The following is a 23,569-nucleotide window of genomic DNA, read 5'->3' as shown; positions in this document are numbered from 1 at the left end:
AAAAAAAAAAAAACATAGCAACTGTTTGAAATAAGGCACATGAAGGTATCTTGTTTCCTTTTCCTCCCCCCTCCTAGAGATAACTATATTGGAACGCATCAACAATCCGTGATGTATATATATATATATATATATATATATATATATATTTACACGCATGCTTGAAAACAATGACATGAGAATTACCACTTATGGTGTTGTTATGAGATCTGGTTGACTTGCAAATATACATATGCATATACATATATATACTGGTGCTATCAGGCCATCAACAAGGGAAGCCTTCACTCTGAGACACAGATACCATCAACGCGTATGATAGAGACAAAAGGGCGGGTTGTAGGGGAAGCTCGACATCCAAACTATATCACCCCCATTTTTATTAAGCCAGTGACTCTTCGAGATGTAGCTATACGAACCCCCCGGCATCGCTTGGAAATCAACAATGTCTTTCGACTCCGAAAAAGAGACACGTTCCGAGATTGGAGTTCGGCAAAGTTCTCCTCATCCATCTGCCTGCGGGAAGCAAGGCTAATAATAAGATGTGACTGACATACGTACATACAACGATCTATTAGTAGTGTCCCTTCAAGCAACTTTTCACTTTCACCGGACGGTTTGCTAAGTCTCCCCCCTTGTATTGCGATTCTCGGGTGAAGGGGGAGGCGCATGGATTTGACAGGAGAAATCATCCGTTTCAAAACCATCCGTGGGGGTGCAGGAGAACCACAGAGTCGGGATTTAACCGCACGAGGTACCCGATCACATCAGGCGCACAGCAAAAGTTCCCCTTTCGAGAGAATTTAAGGAGAAACGAAGCGAGAACGAATGGAAGTCCCCTTGTAAGGGCAAGTTATTGATTGATTTGACCTTGGAGGAATCGTCATCCTTTCACATGCTCATGATGAAAGATTCCTGTCAGGCGTTCTGCAAGTTTTCCGCAAACCTTGGACATTTCTCGGGTTCAGCTGAGTTCGTCGAGCTGTAATTATAGGAATTAATCTTGATACGGCAGTAGGCTATATCATTCTACCTGTGTCTTAAAATAACGGTTGGCGGTTTGTTTTCGATCCCCCTCCATTTGACCCTGGCAGCTCAAATGCGAATCATTGAATGGATTCTGGCTGTGTGTGCCGTGATATTGACTGACTATTAGCTTTCACTGCCGTTCCAGTCAGCCCTCTGGTGAACTAGATAACTATGCATCAAGGGGTAAAAGGGGACTGAAAACACAAATCACATGAAAATCCATTTCTTCGAAAAATTCCTCGGTTCCATGCATACCAGCGTATCCCTTATTAACGGACTGACTGCCCTGTCCTTTGTAGAGGATGCCCTGACTTGTTGGGTGTTGTCATCAATGGCGGAGAACAGACATCAGTATCTATGGAGTCAAAATACGGGGGCATTTGCCCTTTTTTTTTTTTTTTTTTTTTTTTTTTTCTCTCTTCAATGATATCCAAATTTCTTATTTTCGTCTTCTACGTTTTAACTTACTATTCTTTCATTCTCTCTTTTAATAAGGTACCAGAAGCCCCTCTCTCCAGTTGCATTGTGAAGTATGTACTGTTTTTCTTTATTATTATTATTATTATTATTATTATTATTTTTTTTTTTTTGAATTGCGTGGGCGAACAAGTTCTGAACTCCTTTTGTCTTCATTAGACCAACTCACGCCACTCTTTTTTTTGAGAATCTATTTTATTTCCCATTCTCCCATAGATAAATAGAGATAGATTTCCAGGTTCTTCTCTTTACCTATCATTCGTCTCCGCGGATTTAAACATATAGACTCGTCATCTTATGTCGACATAATTCATAATTCCAAGGATTCCACCGCTCCACCTGCTTCTGTCCGAGCTACATCGAATCTAAAGAAGTTTTTGATAGATTCAACCACGAAGCTCGCCCGAGCCTTAAATCATTGAAGGGAAGAACAGGTGTTGGTATATCCACATGACGTCCCGCTTCGCATCACGGAGGGTACTTAGATTGTTGGGCTCCGCCCCAATATTCGCCGTCGCTGGTGGCATAGCTTTCTACGCAGTGGCATCATACACCGGAAGTCCCAGTCGACCAGGAGCCAAGAACAGATCTCTCCTGCCGAGAGACATCCCACCCAGATTCCCTCAAGTCAAGTCGCGAGATGAACAAATATCGGAGTTGAGACGGAGCGCGAAAAACGAGCTCCAGCCTACTAAACAGATAACATCAAGATTATCACAGGGAGGAGAAGGAGACAAGGATAAAGAGGGTATATACAACCTTCTAATCATCGGTGCCGGTGCCACGGGGGCAGGCATCGCGCTCGATGCTGCGACGCGGGGCTTGAAAATCGCCCTTGTCGAACGAGAGGACTTTAGCAGCGGGACGAGCAGTAAAAGCACAAAGCTAGTCCATGGCGGTGTTCGATACCTTGAAAAGGCTATCTTGAACCTAGATTACAACCAGTACAAGCTGGTGCGGGAAGCATTGCACGAGCGCAAATATTTCCTCGATATCGCCCCGCATCTCTCGACGTGGCTGCCCACTCTGCTGCCAGTTCGCTCATGGTGGCAGGCCCCCTATCTGTGGGCGGGAGCTAAGATGTACGACTTGCTGGCGGGCCACCAAGGGCCACCCGAGGGTTCATACTTTATGACCAAGAACAGAGTGATGGGCGCTTTCCCAACGCTGAATGTGGAGGGCTTGGTTGGCGCCCTCTGTTACTACGATGGTCAGCATAATGACTCGAGGATGAATGTTTCCCTGGCCATAACAGCTGCGCTGTATGGTGCTACAGTTGTTAACCACATGGAAGTTACCAAGTTGGAGAAGGATGTCAATGGCAAGATTTGTGGCGCACAGGTTCGGGACACGCTCAGCGAAACTGGAAAAGAAAATGTGGCATTTACCGTACGCGCGAGGGGAGTGGTTAATGCGACTGGGCCCTTTTCAGACGCGATTCAAAAAATGGATGAGACCACAAAGAAGAATACAGTGGCACCGAGTAGTGGTGTCCACGTTGTCCTCCCTGGATGGCTTGGGTCCGAGAAACTCGGCCTCGTCGATCCCTCATCAGATGGACGCGTTATTTTCCTATTGCCGTGGGAAGGAAATCTGATTGCTGGTACAACAGATAGCCGCTGTGAAGTAGAGAGACAGCCTATCCCTCAAGGGAAGGATATCGACTGGATTTTGAACGAGATTAGGAAACAGTTGTTACCAGAAATCAACTTGAGCCGCTCTGATGTGCTCTCTGCATGGTCTGGTATCCGACCACTTGTCCTTGACCCCATTTCTAAGAACACAGAGTCCCTTGTACGAAGTCATTTGGTTACGGTCTCAGAGTCTGGTCTGCTCACCTGTGCCGGTGGAAAATGGACCACGTAATCGCGAAATGGCCAAGGATACGGTCGACAGGGCTATAACAGAGTTCCAATTGAAGCCACACGGGCATCAGAAACTGCCTGATATCAGTGGTATTGGTATTGACGAGACTGCGGTACCCCTGGACGGCACCTGCAGAACGGAATCTCTGCCGCTCATCGGCGCACATGGTTATCACACCACCCTGTACATTGACCTTATCAAGAAGTTCAACTTTGATTCTGATGTCGCGCAGCACCTAGCACGCTCATACGGTGATCGCGCATGGGAGGTTGCTTCCTTGTCTGCATCCTCTGCCTCCTCGTCTGCTACCTCTCCAGCGACCGTCTCCCCTACCTCGCACGCACGCCTCTCCCCTTCCTACCCATACCTCACAGCGGAAATCCAATACGCCATCAAGAACGAGTACGCAATGACGGCCGCAGACATCCTTGCCCGGCGCACCCGCCTGGCCTTTGTGGACACTAATGCGGCCTTACAGGCGCTACCAGGGTTGATAGATCTGATGGCCGAGGAGATGAAATGGAGTGACGAGAAGAAAGAGCGAGAGTGGACTGATACAATCCGTTTTCTTGCTTCCATGGGATTGCCGGCAGATATGATGAGTGTGACGAGGGAGCAGGTTATGGCGGGCAAAGTAGCTGCGAAGATTGGTGAGGATGCTGTGGCTAGCGACTGAACAAATCATGAGTAAAAAATCCCCGTCCAACACATTTTCATCTTATGAAATAAATTCCATTCCTTTTTCCATCCATTTGCAAAAATTTATAGTGGTGCCCTTTAAAACCGCATAAATCACTCTCTCCCACTGATGTGTCACTCAAGATGAGACTGAGTCGGTAGGAAGAACGAGGGGAAGGAGATGTGACAAAAATGCTGATAACGCGGGAAATTAGATCCCCCCCTTCGAAACAAATATAGACATCAATTGATTTGAAACATCATATTAGCGATGCGAGAAGGGACGAAACATAATTAATACAGTTGTTTCATCAAAGCCCTTGGTTTGATATTCAAATCCTCTGTTCCTGAAATGCTATGGTGTAAGAGAAAAGCCAAAAACCATTCAACCTAGACATAATTATGCTGTGCGGACGGGGGCAACTTAGGACCCAACAGGTGTCAAGAAGTCCTCAATCTTGAAAAAAAAAACACAGGCCAATATGGAATATTGTAATCATAAAAATGGAGAACACGAGCAAACGTTGAAACTTGCAAAAATGGTAGTTGGAGAAATAGCTTGATCACTTCATACTCCCCAATGCACCTATGCAATCCGCCCCAAAAGCTCCAAAAAGCAATCCACCACCTGGTATACAGTAGAAATTCGCCAGCCAAAAAGGTCGATTCATATAGACGCGACCCAAAATAGATCAAGGAAACTAGGAGAAGTTGGAAAGCGGGAGTCCATTTCGATGAGGTATCGACAAGAAAACGAAAATAAAACACAAGGACAAGCTCCGGTTCAGGAGTGTATTTATCCGGTCATTTCAACATCTTCTTTCTCAAAAGCTTCCGGATTATGGGGAGCAGAAGTCTCAGGCTGCGAACTATTGGCATTGTTCTGGCAGTTCTCCGCCGACGGGGTTTGAGTGTCTGCAGCTTCGGGCTTGTTGGCGTTATCTAGACTAGCTTCCAGGCTACCAAGCAGATCAACTTCGCCGTCATCAAAAAGAACAGTTCCGCTGCTTGCTTCTGGTGCAGCTGATGGAGTAATTTCATGCGGTGAGGCCGACCCTGGTTGATCTCCAGGTTGAGGAGAAGTGGGTTCTGACCCGTCGGCCTTTGTAGGGGTTTGTGGTAGTGGTGCTGAAAAGCCATTTTGAGTATGTGCATCTTGTGAGAGGGGCTCAGAAGGAGGGAATTCTTGTCCGTTCTTGGCGGCGTCGCCGTTCCTTTCAGAGAGTGTTGTATCTGGGGTTGGGGAAATGATCTGCCGTGCTGTTGGCAGTGTTGGTTGCGATTCGGATGTCGGAGATATATTTCCGTCGGACGGCTTTGTAGTAAGACTAGCAGAGGCAGCTGAAAGAGGGAGGTCTGGGGAGCTGGACAAGACTCGTGGTGGCATTGACGCATCTGTTTGTTGCTCTTGTTCTGGGATCAATGGATGTTCTTGTATTGGCGGTTTTAGTTCCTCCTTTTCGGGAGCCTCGGGCGCATTGCCATTATCTTGGTTGGGTTTCTTAACAGTTCCCGCGGATTTCGAGTCCGGTGTTGATCCTTCCCCTTCATCGCTTTCTTCGCCCTCGTTTTCCTCATCCTCATCTTCGTATTCATGCTGTGACCCTGTTGTAATGTTGGAATTTTCAATCTTAACTTCTTCCACCATGTCCCCTGCAGCCTGGGAATCATCACTAGGAGCACGAGGGGCAGTGGGGACGACCTCCCCATTACCAGGCGCAAACATCACCTTCTTCCGTCTGCCTTTTCCAATACCCTTTGCTTTTCTCTTGGGTGGGGGATATTTCTTTTTTACCAGGGCCACAATACCCACATCCGCGCCTGCGACAACAACACCTTCTTCGTCTACTACCCCAACACCTTCAACAATCGTTCCTGGAGCGGGAGATGCGGCAACAACTGTCGCTTCAGCATTTTCAGCAACGACCTCAGCATCTTCTGTTATCTCCCCTTCTAGTTTATGACCTTCAGGCACCCAGGCTTCGTATATTGAGACCTTCCCCGTAGCTGCGTCAACCTTTTTGAACTTAGTTTTCCTCATTAGCTGTTTCTTCACGGGTTGCACCTCTATTGTCCTGTTTGCTGTAGCTGATCCATATAACGACGACAGCCCAGTCCTTCTCTTCGCAAGATATTCCACTTCGGGAGGTTCCATATGACGTGGTAACAATGTCCATTTTCTAGCGGTGAATGTGCGCTCGGACGGAGGAGGAGCTACGGCCGCATCCGCATCTTTGATCTCCTTCTCGTCATCCTCAACATTACGGGGCGTGGGTCGAATATATTTGCATCCAGCGCGCGCAGCACGTAGCAATGCTCGACTTGTTGGTGTTAAAAGATGACTGTCTTTAGGCATTGGTAATTCGGGCCGGGCTTGTGTGCCTCCGATTCTACGTTCTGGTTGGTCATCCTTGGGGGTCTGAGAAATCACAACCGTTTGCCGGATCCAGCGCCGTACTGGGAAACCTTCAAAGACATCGTGATCAATCTGTCCAGTTCTCGTCCTATGGATAGTTTCGGCGAATGCCTGGGAACGACGAGAGGATCGAAACTGGAATGACATTCTATCAGTCGATGAGTTTAAAACAGGGGCAAGTCGCATTTGGTAAATAAAATGGTTTAGAAAATATCATATCCGCTCAGGCATTCCCGAGACTCACACGCAAGGTTGTTTCTTCGTGCAACTCATGAAATCTTTCAATATGATATTGATCCCAGGGATGTTGTTGTTGTTTGGGGCAACGGACATAAGGAAGACATACCGGAGCCATTGCGAAACTTCAACAATGGGAGGTTGGATGCGGCAGGACTCCGCCTCTCAAAGAAGAGACTGGAGTATATCAAGGATTAGACAAAACTGTGTATATATTTAGCAGGTATCTCTACCGCGTGCGTATCCACTCTGGCGCATTCACATGTTGTGTCTTGTTGATGCTTTTGTCAAGGATGTTTGGTCAAGTTACCACGTGAAAGATGGAACGTCATCACGTGACAATTTTAACTTCCACGCACCACCTACTTTTAGAGTCGTTGAAGGACGAGAAGCAAAGCAAAAGACGAGGATATTTTGATAATGCTCGAGTTGAGCACTGAACGGGTTGATTTCTACGATATTTATTTATCGGTGCAGATACGACGCAGTATCTGCGGAAAGGAATATATTTATTGTTGGATCAGTGATATCGTGTCATAGGTGTGACGGCACCAGAAGCTCGATGGCCTTCACAATATCGGTTAACATTAGTACTGCAAGAAAAAATTCTAATACATATATATATGTACACAGAGTCCCATGGACTTCGCTGGGGATAAGAAATATGATTCTTCGCCCCATACTTTTATAAGGTTCTACGCCTTGGAACCCACCCATCCACAAACTGAAGCATAGCCCCATCAAATTAATCCCATCTGCAGTGGATTTGTTAGCAAAGGAACAAGCACAATCTAGATTTTGCTGTATGCTTACCCTGTATCCTTCTGCCGCACGATGCCACCCTCTTTTCCAGATTCTTTACCCTAAACAAAGAAAGGATTTAGCACATGTTCCCTGCACTTTCGACGGGTCATGAAAGGGTTAATTCTCAGCGTACCGCAGCTTCGCCTTCCACCACTAACTTATCTAGTTGGTAGAACTGGCTTATGACAGTTTGTCTCTGCAAACACGGGGGAAACAAATAATTAGTGAATATATTCCATTAAATCAAGAATGAGGTCTTTATCCGTCGAGTTGAGCATCAAAACGCGGAGCCGGAGGACGGGCAGATGAGGCGCTGTGGTGCTCACCTTCATCATGCGCAGATTCTCTATCCCTTTCTGCATTAGCTCCTGTATTTTCCGCGGATCCGTTTCATGCTGGTGTTCCCGATATGCATCTATCGTCCTTCTCCAGGCATATTCCCGAAAATTATATGCCGCAAATTGCCGCGATTGACGGAGAAGTGACCGGAACTGATGTAATAAAACAGCTAGTTAGAATAAAGAACAGCCAGCACATAAGAGTATGAGGAGATTTGACTGGAAAACAATACGAAATTCAGAGAGCAAAGGGAAGTACGAAAAGGAACAGGGAGAGAGTGAGCACCATACCAGCGAGCGAGCTTGGAAAGCGGTATTTACCTGAGTGGCAACGGACATGATTGGAGACTTGTAGACAAATTATAATGAATGATTTCTCTCCTTTATTTGTCTTTTGCGTAGAGTGATTCCTTCCCGAAGGTAGTTTACAAACCGACACCGGATATATGGTGTTTGGTATGCGGTTCTCGCAGCGCGGTGGATGCGACAGTGCGCAACGACTGAGATGCTGCAGGGTGTCTTCGGTTTGAGAATAATGAGACCCTCAATCTCGTGAATGATCTGGCACGGAATGTCTGTAGTAGCAGCAATAAAAGCAACGATGGCGCATGGGATTCGTCAATGACGTTCCAGGGTTCGAGAAGTGTCTACTAGCCAGACGTGGCTGTTCAGACAGACAGCAAGGAAAATGTCTTATACCTGGTAGGAGGGGTTAATCAATGATCGAATATGAATATTTCCACGGGATTCGTGTGTAGTGGAGGAGGAGGATGCTGCTGCTGCTGCTGCTGTCTTCCCTGGAGTCGTCCAAAGCTGGTTGCAGTGGTGGAATGGATAAGTTAATCAGAATACTGTTGAAGATCCAAAATGAGTTAGTCGCAATTCTGATGAGCAATCCGAACTTTGAAATATTTTACTTGAGTTAAAAAAAAATACAACCTCAATTTCTGGTCCTCTTCCACTGTTTAATGCATTTACTTTACACGGAGTTTGGCAGCCCCGCGATATCGCAACGGTGCCAAAATATACATTTCTTTACCGTTTATTGCAGATTTTCCCTCTGCCATCTCACCCGTGGTGCTGCTCGTTCTGAAGCCCCGGGGGAATCAATGGTGCATCTACCAACACCCCCCGCGACCCTGGCGCTTGAAGGAGACCCCGAAGAGCTATCTTCACAAGATACATCATATGTGGAGCTTTCCCGGAAGTTGGATAGTGTTCTGGAACACTACCTTTTTCTCCTGGATCAACAGCAGCTACTCCATGAAGAGATTGGACGACAATTTTCCGCTGTAGGACTTCGAATCCCTCTCCTCAGTTCGGGTTTTTCTTATTTATATCCTATTTCATTTTAAATATAGAATTACTAAAATAATTGGCTGGTAGGGATTTTTTTCTCTTGCGCGTGCGAATCGCTCATGTCCACCAGGCCGTCGGTATGGCGAAGATTACTACGATGAGAGAATGAAGGCAATGAGGAAACTGTATGTGCCTCCTCCTCACCAACACATCCTACACCGTGATACGTAGATGCATAGATTGTGAACAGCGAGAAAATGCTGACCCAGCTCTATATCGTCCCACAGTTCAATTAGCCCACCCTCGACAATTGAGTTTCTGCAAAATTCTCCCGACGCGACTTCTAACCAAACAGGGAGCAATCCGACGTTCGTTATAAAGAACGTTTTCCTCCCGTCTTCTCCCGCCAAAGGAGTCGACAAAGGTGACCCGGAGAGCCAAAACGACGAGAAGGGATCTAGCGCGTCCTCGCCCTCCAGAAGCTCTTCCCTTGATCCTCCCGGAATTTCCGAAGAACCGCAACAGCCTAGCAGCAACGCGCCACCCCCGCAGTCCCCCAATCCATTAAACTGGTTTGGAATCCTAGTCCCTACAGCTCTACGAAGTGCACAGCAAACTTTCTCTGAGGTTGTTGAAGGCGCCATACCTGCCCTGGCGAATGTGATCACTGAGATGCGAGAGGTGGAGAAAAAGGTGGAGGCATTGAGGGCCCTGCTGTTGGCACGTGAAGCTGCTGAGGGTGGATCACGCGAAGGGTAAAAACTTCCGTCCCAGTCGGCACGCCAGGGTGGCCAGCGCAAGGAGGGATCACGTCGATGGGCACACAAAGTATGACGCATGAAAGTCACAGATCGAGAGGACCTCGGCTTCATTTTGTAACTGCGGTCCGGCAAGGTCATTCATTACCGGGAGCCGTGAAGACTCGAATGTCTTGTTGACAATTAAGGAGCTGACGTGGAATCGTATCACGTCGTCTTCATTACCGGGGGATTTATCCGTTATTTACTTATTTATTAAGAGACCTATCCTTTGGTGGTGCTTGCTTCTACCCATTGAGCATCTGCCTCCACTTGCTCAATGTCCGCAAGGGGGCCTTCAGCTCTTCAACACAAAGCTCTCATAGCCCATTCCACGAGCCAGCCAAACGTTAAAAAAATAAATTAAATTAAAATAAAACAAAACCTAAAGTCCACGTTTGGTTGGTTGTTCAGGGCTTCCCGAAAATTGCAGCAGAAACGAGGAATGCTGTTCCAAAGCTTGCATTAACATCTGTTACTGGGCCTTGGCCTGAGCAAGGGATCGAACCAGAGAAGCAACGAGATGCTCAGTTTCGGGCTTCTGCCACTAACTGTCGTTCGACGTATAGATAGTATGTCGAGCAGAGTCTCTTGGGTTGCTAGGAAACACCGTATGAAGTAGGCAGGTTTTTTTTGGGGGGAATGTGATGTATAGCCTGGAGATTGATGGAAATGGTTAGATCTCATGGATCATTGGTTATCAACGACGAGTAACGGTGTGGACGTTGATGTTGATCGAATATATGTATGTCATGAGAGAATGGATACATGAATGCGGGTTTTCATTGGATTTCTATCATATCCCTTCGATAAGAAAAACAGTCATGGGATCGGAGTGTCTTTAGGAAATGGAGCCAACGATGTCAGAACAGAACTGAGAGATGGTAGAACAACTTGTTTGTCCAATTATGAAGATACTAATAGAAGAAATACTCTCCGGGAAGACATAACAAACGGAAGATATAATAGGTGAGACACGTGCATGTAAAAACTAGACGCCTGCAGCGGAGGGAAGCGGAGCTTGGTGGATAGGGAAAAGATGACTGTAAAACAAGGGATTGCAATCGCTTTTGGGTTCAATACAAACTACACATGGTCTTTAAAAAGGGAATGACTCCATTCATTCTCCTCGTCATCAGGAGAGGAAATCTTTCAACCCCAAAACTCTGCCTTTTTTTGTATGCTTTGGCTCAATTGACCTCTTATTCCCCCATGTTCATTGAATGCCCGATGGGAATCCGACGGCCATTTCCCATGACTGGTAGTTTCGAAGATGCCAACGTTTCTCCTTCCGTCTTTGTCTCCAGGAGGATGTCTTCATCGTAGTAGCTAGAGCATCTGGATCTTTTTGGTCCCTGGCCCTTACGAAACGGTGTGACATGGGGGCTTAACTCACGCAACCCCATCCAAGTTTCTTTCCGGGGGCAAGACGAACCAGTGGGGGGTTTTGCAGGAATGTCTGCATCTTCGTCTTCTGCAATCTCGAATGGCTGCATGGGGTCATAGGCCGAAGACGACAGCGGACACGCTGAGTTCGAAGACGACCTCACTTTCTTTCGTCGGGGCGGAAGCACGTAGTGGCCTCGTGGGAGAGTGGGTGAGATGCGCCCACGTATATAAGCCCTCGGGGATGTGAAGCATTTTTGCGTCTTGCGAACGAGAACTGGGGTCGATGGGACGGGGAGTTTCGATCTGTGTTCCCGAAGGGAGGGGGAAGTAGAAGACGCTACCGAATCCGGAGCGTCATATTCTTCATCCCTGGTGTGTAATGGTGGTGATAACTTGGACCCCGCAGCAAAGGCGGATGACGAGGGCGACATGTTTTCTTTACCGCTTCCAACACGAGGGCTAGAGTGATGCACGTTGAGCACCTGTGACTGCGGAAGATTGCAGTCGGAATTGTACACTTCCCGTCTCATCCTGCTTACAGATGGAGAATCATCAGATTCGTATAACTCGCTGGGAGATTCGACGTTTAATCCATCGAGCCAGCATTGAACGTCAGAAAGTGAGGTGTTTTGGAAGCATCGAGTAAGTTTTGCTTCGTTCAAGTTCAGAGGAGAGCTTCTTGCCTCAGGGGTACGCAGAGGCACTGCTTTTCCCGCCTTGTATCGGCTTAGGAATTGTGAATTGGCTGCTCTTGGGGCGGTTGTCGGATTGGGAAATGATGGGGAATTGAAACCACTGCTGATGGGCTCATCCGCCATGGGTACTGTTGTCCAGCGCGTTCCATTTGGAGAAACTTCAGGCACAAGCAATAGAGGAGAGGATAGTTGATCTGAAAATTGAAAATGGTTCTCTTCCGACTGGGCTCCAGGGCTCTGCTGGGTATTGGTCTTTTTAAAGACTAACTGCTGCGAGCTCTGTTGATTTCGCCGCAGGTTTAATTTTGATACTCTTGAAATGTGGGGAAGTTGCGGTGATCTTGGCGTATGGCTGCCTGAGATTTCCTTCATACGCGCTGAATAGTCACGGAATGGAAGTGGCCTTGTTAGAACTGTTTGGGATATCCTTTTTCGGCTTGTGTTGGGTGAAGTTTTCCGCAATGCTTGCAGGAGAGTGGCGTCGACAACCCCCTCGTCGGGTGGAGAAGAACGGAGGCCTGCATAATCCGCCTCCGACTGACCCTGATTCTGGCGATCCAGGTGTTCTAGAAAAAGCTAAAAAGTCAGAATCCGGTCCCTGAGAGTGTGAGATAGAAATCTAGGTATTAGGTCAAGGCCACGAGTAACATACGGTCAATCGAGCCTGGCCGAGAGCCCATCGCCAACGAAATTCCTCCGAGAACACACCAGTGACTAGACGCCGATTCTGAAATACAGAAGCTTATCGCTGTCGAAGAGGAACTGGAACCCAGCGGGCGGTTGTGCAGAGACACACACCACTTCGGCCCAGCTGTCAACAGGGAGTGGTTTTGCGGGTGGGTAAACAAACCAGGTGGCATTGGGGGAGGGAATCGGGGACGTGGGCAGTAGCGACAGGAGACGCAGCCTGCCTTGAATCAGCAACGCAGCGCCCCGGTGGAGGAGCTGCAGAAGGAACATCGTTCGGTGTTTGGTTATCCATCCCCCGACGGATTTTAATGGCCACAAGATATGCCAACGAGGGGCCATGGATATAGAAGCGGAGCGAAGCAACCTCCTGCCCCTTTCTCAAATACGGAAGCTTGGGTAGCGTCATCCAGCGGGGAATCCATCCGTGAGGAAATCCACATGGCGTGTCACTTTTTGCTTTGTAGCTCTCAGGGAACCACTTCGTCTTGTTCAGAGTAGGATCTTAGAACACATCCAACTGGGGATGTTTCATGTGAGGGAGTTCATTGCTCAGGCAGAGGTGATAGATTCCGTAGTCGTTTGCCAGCTTCTCAGCCAGAGTATGGAGGGCCTGCAAAAAAGGGCATATGGTAGGATCAAGGGGGTTGTCGGGAAACCGTGAAGCTATTTGTGTCAGACCATAGTTAGCAGTCAGTTATGCACCTGCTTACCAATGAGAAACATGATATTATAGCTCATGGTTATATAGAAAGAAACTGTTGACTCTCTTTGAGAAGAAAGAATGCTATAGGGATGAAGCAGTCGTAGAAGATACGGTGTTCACTCAGCTGTTGACTTTGCTGATGCCAGAGCAACTTGTCAAAAACGTGAACCTCTCTGGCTGATAACATGAGCGGACACTGAAGCAGTTCATAATAATACCTTCACCCCAAAACACCGTAATCGAGCATCTTCTTTTTCTACTTTCTGTCATTTGTCTCCTGCCCTCTTGACTCATGTCTTCTCCCTCATTCCCATGCAGTTGTCACAGTGACATGCTGGTGGTGGGAAGTTTCCGTAGAGCATTCCCCAAAATGGCCATTTACATGAGGTAACTATCTGAACCTGAGAATGCAATTCTTGTTCTTTTCATAAATGAAGCAGATGCAGGCAAGCAAATATATTCCATGCTAGATGCGCCTCTAGTATATCTAGTACATCCTCTGTTGGGTTGATTCGAGGTACGGGTAAATGATTCTCACTCCGGGATCTCTCAACATCGGTGCGTATGAGAAGATTCCTGCTAATGTCGAGTTCCAACAAGCAAGCTACATACAGAGCCGCCCGCAGTCAACGGTAAATCATCCCGAACAATATTGACCTTGGGAAGTTGGTGTGTTTCTGACGGCGAGTCACCATCCGGAGTGGCTCATTCTGAGGGCCATTCCAACGCTCCCAGCGGGGGGGGGGGGGGATGAGGGGTAGGGTTACCAGAAGCTTATTTATTTATTCGAAGAAGAAGAGCCATTGACCACCCCGGCCACGTCCTACTAACTAACTTAACCAGTTAGGGATTATCTTAAGCCATCTTGAACGGCCTGAAACGTAGCATCCAATGCTAAACCTCTCGGCACGGCCGTCATGGGGTTAAGGCTAATTGCATTCTCGCTTTCAGGATAACTTGGTTAATTATACTAATTATGGGGTAAATACCCAACTAGCTACTCGCCCAAGTGCCCTGAAATACAAAGGGTTACGAGCAAAAGTGCCTTTCTAGAGGTTTTGATATCTCCACGAAAGCCTTTCAATGGATAATGTGGTAGCAGTTACAGATGCTCTGCCAATTCCCAAGCGAGCGAGCAACCAGTTCAGAGCATTTCAAATGCATAACCAGATTAGATATCAAATGCCTGATATATCCACAACTCAACCATTACCAGTTAATATTAAATTCGGTCAAGTCAAACTAGGTGCAGGAAAGCTGATTCTTGCATGCCTGAGTGTGTTCCTTGCACTCTGTGTGTGGCCAGGCTTTGCCGACAAGGATTGATATCAAGACTGTTCACTAAGCTCAGCAGATGAAAGTCTCTTGAAGACTCTTGCCCAGCCCTCTCTCTGTTGGATTTGATGACTGCAGCACACTTTCAACTGGTTAACTAGTTAGTGGGAAATATCTTGAAATGGGCTGCTCGCTTGCTTGGGACGTACGTTAAATAGCATCTGAGGTAACTAGCTAACTATCTGAGAAATCACTGTTGGATATTCTGCTGCGCTTCACGCAACCCCTCTCTAGCCCAGAGGCAAGAAGCTAATATCAGCCTTGGAAACAAAACATTCTCGACGACCAATAAAAAGTGCGGCATCCCGGATCCTGTGGACACCATGACGATACGAGTTGTCGCCTTGGAATCTGCGCTATGTTTCGAAATTTCTCAAGTCCCGTCCCAGGGAGCCAATTGCAAACGGCACAAGCCGTGTCTGTCTGTGGAGTGACGGCCGCAGGAAGAACAGGGCGAGGACTCTTCTTCCGCAGAATCGTCGTTCTATCGTTCTTTGTTCTCTCTCTTCTCATGCTTTTCTGAGTGAAAAGGACGCTCCTTTTCAACTCTTTTCTTTTTCTTTGTAACATTTTGGCCCCTGCCTGTCCCTCTGAGCTAGAAGCTTTGCAGTGTCCTTCCTCTGTTGATCAGGGCTCTGGGACCCTTCCACTACATTTCGTTGATAGATCCAGTGACTGCTGGGCTTGCTGGCGTTAACCTGACGCAGATGTGTCTTGTTCCCGACAGAGAGTGTTATTTCGAGACGTCCCGAGTTTGGGATTGAGGAAGCCAAAGATTGGCTGAGATTTCCTGCTTCGAGAGCCTGCTGTCGCTATCATGTACTGTCGCTTCCTTCAAACCACAGAAAATTGGCACCTACGTTGTGGTACGTTCTGCATGATCCCCCCCCCCCCCCCCCCCCCCGTATATATCGCGATCCGGCGTGGAGGAGTGCAGCCTTGGTTAACCGAAATTGAGCGTGAACTCGATTACTGCTCCATTTCTGTCGCGTCTGTCTCTCCATGCGCTTTTCGTGGCAGCACTGTGATGCGTTTATTTTATATGGTCACCCCCTCGGCATGGTGTCCTGGAAATACGCTGCGTGCATCTGAGCTGGCGATGGCGAAACTGACTAGCCATATAGACATCGAATGTTGTTTATAGATCTGTATCTTAAGTGGACTTGAAGTCCTCCATTATATTCACTCTCCTGTCTGTTTACACACTTGCTGGCTCCGCAACTTAACGACACCGTCATCGAAGGTTCTTTCTGAGTGCCCTGATTTGCACTCTACTGTCTTTTACGCCCCCTTTTCAACACTCTTTCGACGTCTTGAAGTTTTTGAACTTTGAAATACGACGTGTGGTAAACCGATTCTACCTTGATTACACTAGATTTGTAGAATTTATTTTCTTGTCATTCGTTTTTCTCTGGCCTACTTTCTCAAAGGTTTCGTCAACCTCTCCACGATATCGGCGATATTTGTCAGCTTGAACCTCATATATTCTCCCCCAACACCATCGCGGCGCTTGATATGCAACCCAGCTTGAAACTTCTTACGACTTCTCTGTGTTCGTCTCTAAACTCTCCGATATACCCTTACATATAACGGCTTTCTCAAAACCAAAAGACATAACGAATAGACCTGAGGTCTCATGAGTGACGCTCTTAAGGGGAGAAGTAAGAGTGGAGAGAGAGATGGCGGGTCGGTTCGGAGGGCGAGGGAGAGAATGGAGGTTGGGGATAGAGGAATCCCGCCTTTCGAAGACCTTGAGAAAAGCCGATATCCACAAAAGCCACCCCAAGGTTTTAGTCATCCCCGACGGCCACCCCCTGTTCCTGTTGCATTCAAATCCGTCGATAATACGTCGAAGGGCGCTGTAATTTCGAAACCTTCGCCAGCTCCGCAATGGCCCTTGCTCGACGACAGAACTGGATCGCGAAAGGGTAATAGCACTTCGGCCGACTCTTTGGACTCTTCTCAACGCCAAGCTCCTCAACGGCCTGCTCGACCTGACAATGTCCCATCATTGTTAGATGCGTCCAAAATCCATGAATACACGCCCAGCATGCCATATCAGAAGCGTCCAACCCCGTCATCCCTTCAGCAAACGCAAAACGGTAAGTCAATGGCCCAAACGAGAGACGAGAGGTTGACATCTTCTGATAGTGTGTTTGGATTAACTGACTCTGGACCTCCGGGTTCTATGCCAGATTTTCCTGCCCCAGGTAGTCAAATCACCCAACCGTCTCCCGCTGCCACTGGACCTCCCGGTCGGAGGAATCTCAATCTTCGTCCTCCCCCTTCAACGCGACGGACTCCATCCTCACATTACTCGAGCACAACCTTCGTCTCACCAATCCCGGAAGAATTTCCTGAAAGCCCGCCGCGAAAGGGTGGGTCATACGCTTCAAGCAAAGTTATTCCATCCAGTTGGGGATCTGCACCTCCAGGTGCTGACGCGCAGAAGTCGTCAGATGAGGAATCCCTTCACGATGTAGATGACAAGCCAACTGTTTCCCTTGTCAGACAAGCCAGTCTGGGGAAGAGAGGAAAGGCCTCGCTGTTAACAATAAATAAGCCTCAAGCCGACCAATCCGCTAATGGCAATCAGGATTCTAAAGCAAGGAGTGACAAATTAGTCGATGGAAAGCAAGGGACTAGTCCTATCGGCATGGCTGTATCAGCGGATGCAAATGTGGTGGTGGTGAAAGATCCTACTGCTATATTATCAAATCAGTCCGCACCGCATTATTCGGATGGTCATTCAGCTTCTGAAACATCAGACGATGATGAGTGTGAAAAACCTCCAATTCCTATCATGTATTTTGAAAGTAAAGCTCCAAAGCCGCTTTTGAGGAAGACTGAAAATGATAGCTTTCCTGCTTTGCCTGAGTCGGATCAAAGAAAGCGACCCCCTCAGCTCGATATTGCCGCCGTCCGTAGAGCTGAAGCCAGGGGGAGTTTAACAAGCTTGCCTGAGCTAATTCGTCGTGCGACCAGGCTTGCGTCGAACCTAGACCGTGGCAAGACGGCGAGCAGGCTTGGGATGTTGGATATTCTGAATGCGAGCAATGATAATAGAAGCCGGAATTCTGGTACCATATCTGACATTCTAGCTGCATTCCCACCGCCTGCCATTGCAACTCCAACTGGCGGGGAGTGGTGGCCAGGCCCCTTCACCGACACCGAACCTAGACTGCGCGCAGATGCAGAAAAGGGCCCGGCAAAAAGAAAGCGTCTGTGCTGTGGCATTCCGCTCTGGGCATTCATCCTAATCTGTGTTGTCGCTCTCGCTGTTGTTGCCGTCGCCGTAACGATCCCTGTTTTGCTTACCGTTGTTAACCGTCCGGATCCACCGCGACAATCGACAATGCCTGCGTCCGGAAGTTGCCAGGCGACGAACCCATGCATGAACGGTGGTATCAGCGTCGGGGATCTGGGCTCCTGCGGATGTGTCTGCGTTAATGGGTTCGGAGGGGATAGATGTGATGTTACCGGCGATGGCAGCTGTACGACGATCAACGTTTCCAATGGGTCTGCAGGCTTCCAAAATGCAACACTAGGCAACACCCTTCCACGGCTATTCGAGAACTCGCAAAGGAATTTCAGTATCCCACTGAACGCGTCAAAAATCCTCAGTCTTTTCAGCAGCGGAAGTGTTTCTTGTACTAGCCAGAACGCCCTTGTGACCTTCAATGGCGCGAATCGGAAACGAACAGTTCCGCTAGCCGACGGCGCTTTTAGCAACACCGGCACGAGAAGTTCACCGTTGCCCACCGCATCCCACGAGTCCATCCATGGCAGCGGGTACCAACAAGACCGTCTTGTCGGGAGACAAGTAGCGAGTTCCCCGGACACTCCTACCCCCGCCTCTAGATCCCTGACTGCACCATCTGCCGCTCCAACCAGGTCCTCTCCATCCGCACATCGCCTTTCTCCAAGGTTGCTAGATTTCTCCCGAATCGCCGTTCTCTTTATATTTGAGCAGACAGGATACGTGGAAGATGCCATCCGGGCCCATGATTCGATCCAATCCTTCTTCCAGGATCCGGCAGGAGAATCCGGTTCACAGATGGATTCGAAAGGGGTTAACTGCACGGAACATGACTTCGTGCTTGACTTTGTTAAGTTTTCGATCACGGTGGATAATGGCACGACTGTGGGCGGGACATAGTGATATATATCATCCAGCCTTCCTTTTTATACACTTGCTTTTTTCTTCTTCTCGTTTTTTATTCTTTTGTCTTTCTTAGAACTTCTGTTCTGCTGCTGGGTGTGCGGATAGATTAGCGAGATGGGTGGGGTGGGAATAGGTGCAGCAAAGCAAGGTTCATCCATAGAAGAACTGACTGAGAACAGCAACGCCTCCATTTCTAGACCCTGCCGGATGGATACCCGTCGTCTTGTCTAACAAACGCCCGACTTTCCGTTCCTCGATTTTGCATCCCATCTTCTTGATCGATATGTTTCTACCTATTTACCCCTTTTTTCTTTGCTTTTTATATACCTTAACAGTGGCTGGTCTAATTATTATATTGAAATTCCCATTCCTTTTCCTATATCTTTTTTCATATCTGCATTTTACGTAGCATTTCCTTTCTCTTAAAGAGCTTGTCGCCTTATTTATTTCTCTTCCCAATTCCATATGACCGTTCTTCTCCCAGTTATCTCCGTGGCCGTCCGTACAGCTACAGAGGTTATTTCCTGTCATCCACCCCTTTTGCGCTATGTTTTATATTGTACCTGTACATATATATATATATATATATATATATCATGAATGCTGGATGCTATTTCCTGTAGGGTGCTACATCTCCTTCAATACACAGACGTTCGATAGATAGATAGATATATCTTCATAAGACCATCGCAAGACATATGTTGGGCTGTTTTACCTACTTCACATTCCCTACCACGAATACGTTCATTCAGCATTGTGCATTCCCATCCGCCTGAAAAGCGCTACCCCGTTCAACCTTTCCATTGATTCCAAGCATGCTTGTTAGATTCTTTCTCGCCGTGAATGCGAGACGTTACTTAGTGCTTTCCGGGGCCTCTATACCATGGAGCGAGAGTTGCACTGGAAGCAGCATAGGTACTAAAACTACTATAAATATCAATGGGCAAGCTTTCCAGCATTTTCCCAACACCCCCATCATGTTGAAATTTTGATTAGTCGAAATGAATGCCCTTGTTAACTGTTTCTTTTTTTATATTGTTTAATTGTTTATTAGTTATAATAGTTTGCTGCTGTTGCGATATGTTAGAAGGACAGGAGAACAACAAGTGACAGTTAAGAATATTCATTCGGCCATTTATTTAGTTGCGGGCGGGCTTAACCCCTAAAGTTTAACGCCACTGTGAAGCTCCACGGTTTTGACCGCGTGAAGCCTAAATAGGGCTAAAGATTTAGGCATCATCAGCGCTAATCTTTAACTAAACTTTAGCATCTTCGGGGAAAACCTTTATTCGACCTCAATTACGCCGGACCCTGTTCATTTCCACGCTTATTGCTAGTGATAATGTGACACACGGAGCTTTAGATAACTGGTAAGTGGAGACTCGAGACAGAAAGTGCACATAACGGGTCAAAACCTTTTGATAGATTTTATGAAGTTCAGCAGGTGTACATTCCATGAAGTTGCGGCTTGTCAAGATATGCTTTTAGTGCAGTGTTGATTCATCTCCCATTTGTGGCCAAAGCGAAAGGGGGGTTGATATGTGATATGAATGGGGGTTCAGCAGAATACGATAAAAAAAAAAAAAGACCCTCTAGCAGCAGCTGAAATGGTGCCGGCCTTAACTGTGCATTCAAGATCCATAAATCCCCGACCAAAAAAGCGGGAGAGATCGACACGGCACACCGCAGAGAAATGTGGCGCACTCACTCGGGGGATCTTCCAATAGAGAACGCAGATGACCGGCGATCAAAGGCGCAGGCACTTTGAAGGCATATTCATCCTTGCTTCTGGTGGTGACAACGTCCACAAGGAAGATGCAGAGCCTCGGGGGGAGGGGGCCCACTGTTTGGGACTTGATAGAAAGAAGTGTGCTGAGAGCTGCAAGTGTGAGGAATATACTCCGTAGTTCCTGTCAACATTTTATTTTTTTTTATTTCAGACACTGGAATTGCGCAACCCTTTTTTTGTAGTATTTCTATGCCCGTGCAGCTTGCTTTAATGCATGCATGCATGGCGATATTAATAGAATAATGAGACATACCTTCACGCCTCTTCTTCCCTCATAGCCACTCCCCAAACAACAATGCTCCAAATAATTCGGATTCTTTCTTCCAATTAACCGATAGCAGCTGCTAGGGCAGCATGACTCTATGCATATACACATGCAACACGGTAAACCACAGTTGTAAAAGCGCCTTGGGATATAGTTATCTATCCAGATCACAGCTTATTAGAGTTAGCATTTGCCGCTGTCGTCTTCCGACAACTCAAATACTCTGCTCGTGTTTCTTGGCTCTAAAACGCATACTCTGTACAAGAAATGATATAGGCCAGTCATCGAAATTCTTACGGCTTGGGTTTGGATTTCAAAGGGAAAATGAATGGTAGATAGGTGTGCACTGTCAATGTCGTTGCGATGTGTGAAAGAGAAGTGGGGACGGATTCCAGCGTGCTACCGTTTTTCATGGTTATCCGGATGGTGGTAATAGGAGAAAATGCCCCGGAGCCCCTTAGGATCTAAAAAAGGATTAATAAATTCTGTTAATATGGGGAGATCAGAATTGTTCTCCGGACTAAACTTCAGGTGGCGCATAACGGGAAAATTTCTTGACATCCGTGTTGCACTAGTTATTGGAGAATACTATCTTCCCGCAAAGCCAGTATGTGACGTGAACAGCCGCCTGTTCTTAGGAAGAGATGGAGCCGACACTTGAATGGGAGATAGATTAAACATTTAACTTCTTGAGATGAGGAAAAAGTAGTTGATGTTTTCAGGCCCTGTCCTATCAGATATAAATTAGGCTGGAGAAGAAATTACAAGAAACCACAATGGACGCCAGGAGACAATTACCTTACATTCCCGTTCCCTAAAACTATTACGCTGTATAAAATTTCCCAACAAGATCATATCTTTTGCATGACTCTTCCATTCGTTAGAGGTATGTATGTACCAGCACAGCCAAATTTCAGGATCTGCCCAATAACAGTGACGAGGAGAAACAGGTAAACCACGTAACCAGCAACATGGAGGAGAACATGGGGATGAATCACTAGTTACCAGAACTAGCTCTCCCCGACTGATGATTAGTGGGGGCAGGCTCTGTCTCCCGCTCTCCGGACTTCGAACATTCAACATTCCAATTGACATCCTTTTTAATAATCAATCGATTGCTGTCATCGCTCTCCAAACTGGGATCACCCCGTCCCTGACTGCTGTGGCGAACCGTTGCGGTGTAGCTGATCTCACCGGCTCCTAATGGCTGCTTGGCCCTCGGAGGGGCCCTGGGGAGAGGTGAGGATGGCGGTTGGGAGCTGAGATGCATTGTATTTGAATTACTCGCCCATGGGTTTTTGAACTTGGGAAATTTTACGGATGATGAGATCGTCGAGAGAGTGTAAATGTCGCGACTTGATTTGCGCTTGCGGCTGCTTCTGCTTTTGCTTTTGCTGTTCCCGCTATTGCTACGGGCCCTGTAAGAGGGTTTGCCCGTGTCTTCGTATGCGGCCATGAAGGGCTTTAGACAGGGAACAGTATTTGCCATGATTCCATAACTTAATTCCAGCTGCAGGCAAATTGTGACGTAGGCGCCTACCAGCGTATGATCTGGAGAGTCGAGCATTTTCTCTACGTAGTGCAGGTGGAAGGATGCCGGGAATGCGACCCTAGTTTAGATTAGAATGAAGGTATGTAGGGCTCTAGGGATTGGGATGCGTCTTGGAGACTTTTATATCCAACGTCAGCAGATTGAAATTCCAGCGCGACTTACAGCAGACGGGAGCTAAACGCCAGCACAACAACTGCTTTCCGTATCATCGGCATCTGGACGCCAGCCACAAGGAAGAAAGATACAATTGCCAAACCGAATTCGGTGATTATATCAAACGCCCCTATAAACTGCCAACGAGGAAACTGTGTGTGTAGTCGAAGCAGTTAGTTACCATACCCCCTGAATAACTCGATGACATAGCTTACCATCGAGCGACATTCCGATCCAACATCCGTCCATGGCCGAGTATGGTCGCAACCCAAGGCTATTGAAAGCATGGATATCACTGCCCAAATGACCGACGAGCAGACTAGGCCCCATACTACAAAGAGATGGTTCCGACTCGGTGATATCCGTAAGTAAAACATCGCAGCAGAGCTTTTTGAGACGCAATGAGTGAGGATAAATAACATATCCGCTGCATAAGTGGCCTATATCGAATCTCCTTCAGTCATGCTTTTTCATTGAGATGGTACATTTCAGAGATGCACGCATACCTTCAGCAAAGGTATTTGATTCTGTCCCCTCAGAAGCTCTTCCGACTTTCCCCATCCGTAAGCTATCTGGAGGAAAACGACGGATGATTGGGTGCAGAATAGGATCTGAGACTATGTTAGCTGAGCGCTATGTATTCTTTTTGCTTGCGAGGGCTCGTATAATGTCGCCAAGGGGATCTCACCGTCGCCGCTAGAAGAACATAATCATCCTTCCTCACTACATGCCTGGAATACTGCACATATGCACGGATCCCCAAGGAAACGAGCGCAAATCCCAGACACAGAGCTGTGATTATTGCTATGAATCCACCACGATCGTTGTAAGTGTCTGCCGCCAACGGTTCCGAAACCCCTGGCGGCAAAGGCCTCAATATGCTTGTCGCCAT

At 47.4% G+C, this 23,569-nt stretch overlaps 7 protein-coding genes across 7 annotated transcripts; 4 read left to right on the top strand and 3 right to left on the bottom strand.

Moving 5' to 3' along the window:
* Window positions 1–1,956: 1,956 nt before the first annotated feature.
* Window positions 1,957–3,372, top strand: PADG_12033 (uncharacterized protein; the record flags this gene model as incomplete). Its single annotated transcript, XM_010763320.1, has 1 exon — window positions 1,957–3,372. The coding sequence occupies one exon, from the start codon at window positions 1,957–1,959 to the stop codon at window positions 3,370–3,372; it is 1,416 nt and encodes a 471-aa protein (XP_010761622.1).
* Window positions 3,373–3,379: 7 nt separating this feature from the next.
* PADG_12032 (uncharacterized protein) lies at window positions 3,380–4,048 on the top strand (the record flags this gene model as incomplete). Its single annotated transcript, XM_010763319.1, has 1 exon — window positions 3,380–4,048. One exon carries the CDS (start codon window positions 3,380–3,382, stop codon window positions 4,046–4,048), a length of 669 nt encoding a protein of 222 aa, XP_010761621.1.
* A 798-nt stretch (window positions 4,049–4,846) lies between these two features.
* PADG_12031 (uncharacterized protein) lies at window positions 4,847–8,184 on the bottom strand (the record flags this gene model as incomplete). The annotated part of the gene is made up of 5 exons (XM_010763318.1): window positions 4,847–6,614; window positions 7,517–7,566; window positions 7,641–7,703; window positions 7,834–7,998; window positions 8,137–8,184. 5 exons carry the CDS (start codon window positions 8,182–8,184, stop codon window positions 4,847–4,849), a joined length of 2,094 nt encoding a protein of 697 aa, XP_010761620.1.
* A 770-nt stretch (window positions 8,185–8,954) lies between these two features.
* On the top strand, window positions 8,955–9,903 carry PADG_06070 (uncharacterized protein; the record flags this gene model as incomplete). Its single annotated transcript, XM_010763026.1, has 3 exons — window positions 8,955–9,137; window positions 9,232–9,329; window positions 9,432–9,903. The coding sequence occupies 3 exons, from the start codon at window positions 8,955–8,957 to the stop codon at window positions 9,901–9,903; spliced, it is 753 nt and encodes a 250-aa protein (XP_010761328.1).
* A 1,240-nt stretch (window positions 9,904–11,143) lies between these two features.
* PADG_06069 (uncharacterized protein) lies at window positions 11,144–13,121 on the bottom strand (the record flags this gene model as incomplete). The annotated part of the gene is made up of 3 exons (XM_010763221.1): window positions 11,144–12,591; window positions 12,678–12,825; window positions 12,876–13,121. 3 exons carry the CDS (start codon window positions 13,119–13,121, stop codon window positions 11,144–11,146), a joined length of 1,842 nt encoding a protein of 613 aa, XP_010761523.1.
* A 3,268-nt stretch (window positions 13,122–16,389) lies between these two features.
* On the top strand, window positions 16,390–18,912 carry PADG_06066 (uncharacterized protein; the record flags this gene model as incomplete). The annotated part of the gene is made up of 1 exon (XM_010763025.1): window positions 16,390–18,912. The coding sequence occupies one exon, from the start codon at window positions 16,390–16,392 to the stop codon at window positions 18,910–18,912; it is 2,523 nt and encodes an 840-aa protein (XP_010761327.1).
* A 3,057-nt stretch (window positions 18,913–21,969) lies between these two features.
* On the bottom strand, window positions 21,970–23,569 carry PADG_06065 (uncharacterized protein; the record flags this gene model as incomplete). Its single annotated transcript, XM_010763024.1, has 5 exons — window positions 21,970–22,582; window positions 22,687–22,829; window positions 22,893–23,117; window positions 23,184–23,288; window positions 23,366–23,569. The coding sequence occupies 5 exons, from the start codon at window positions 23,567–23,569 to the stop codon at window positions 21,970–21,972; spliced, it is 1,290 nt and encodes a 429-aa protein (XP_010761326.1).

This window comes from Paracoccidioides brasiliensis (genome assembly GCF_000150735.1).
Source record: "Paracoccidioides brasiliensis Pb18 unplaced genomic scaffold supercont2.7, whole genome shotgun sequence".
Lineage (NCBI taxonomy): Eukaryota > Fungi > Ascomycota > Eurotiomycetes > Onygenales > Ajellomycetaceae > Paracoccidioides > Paracoccidioides brasiliensis.
Note: the sequence above shows the minus strand (reverse complement) of the source record. Positions and strands in the feature narration are given on the sequence as shown.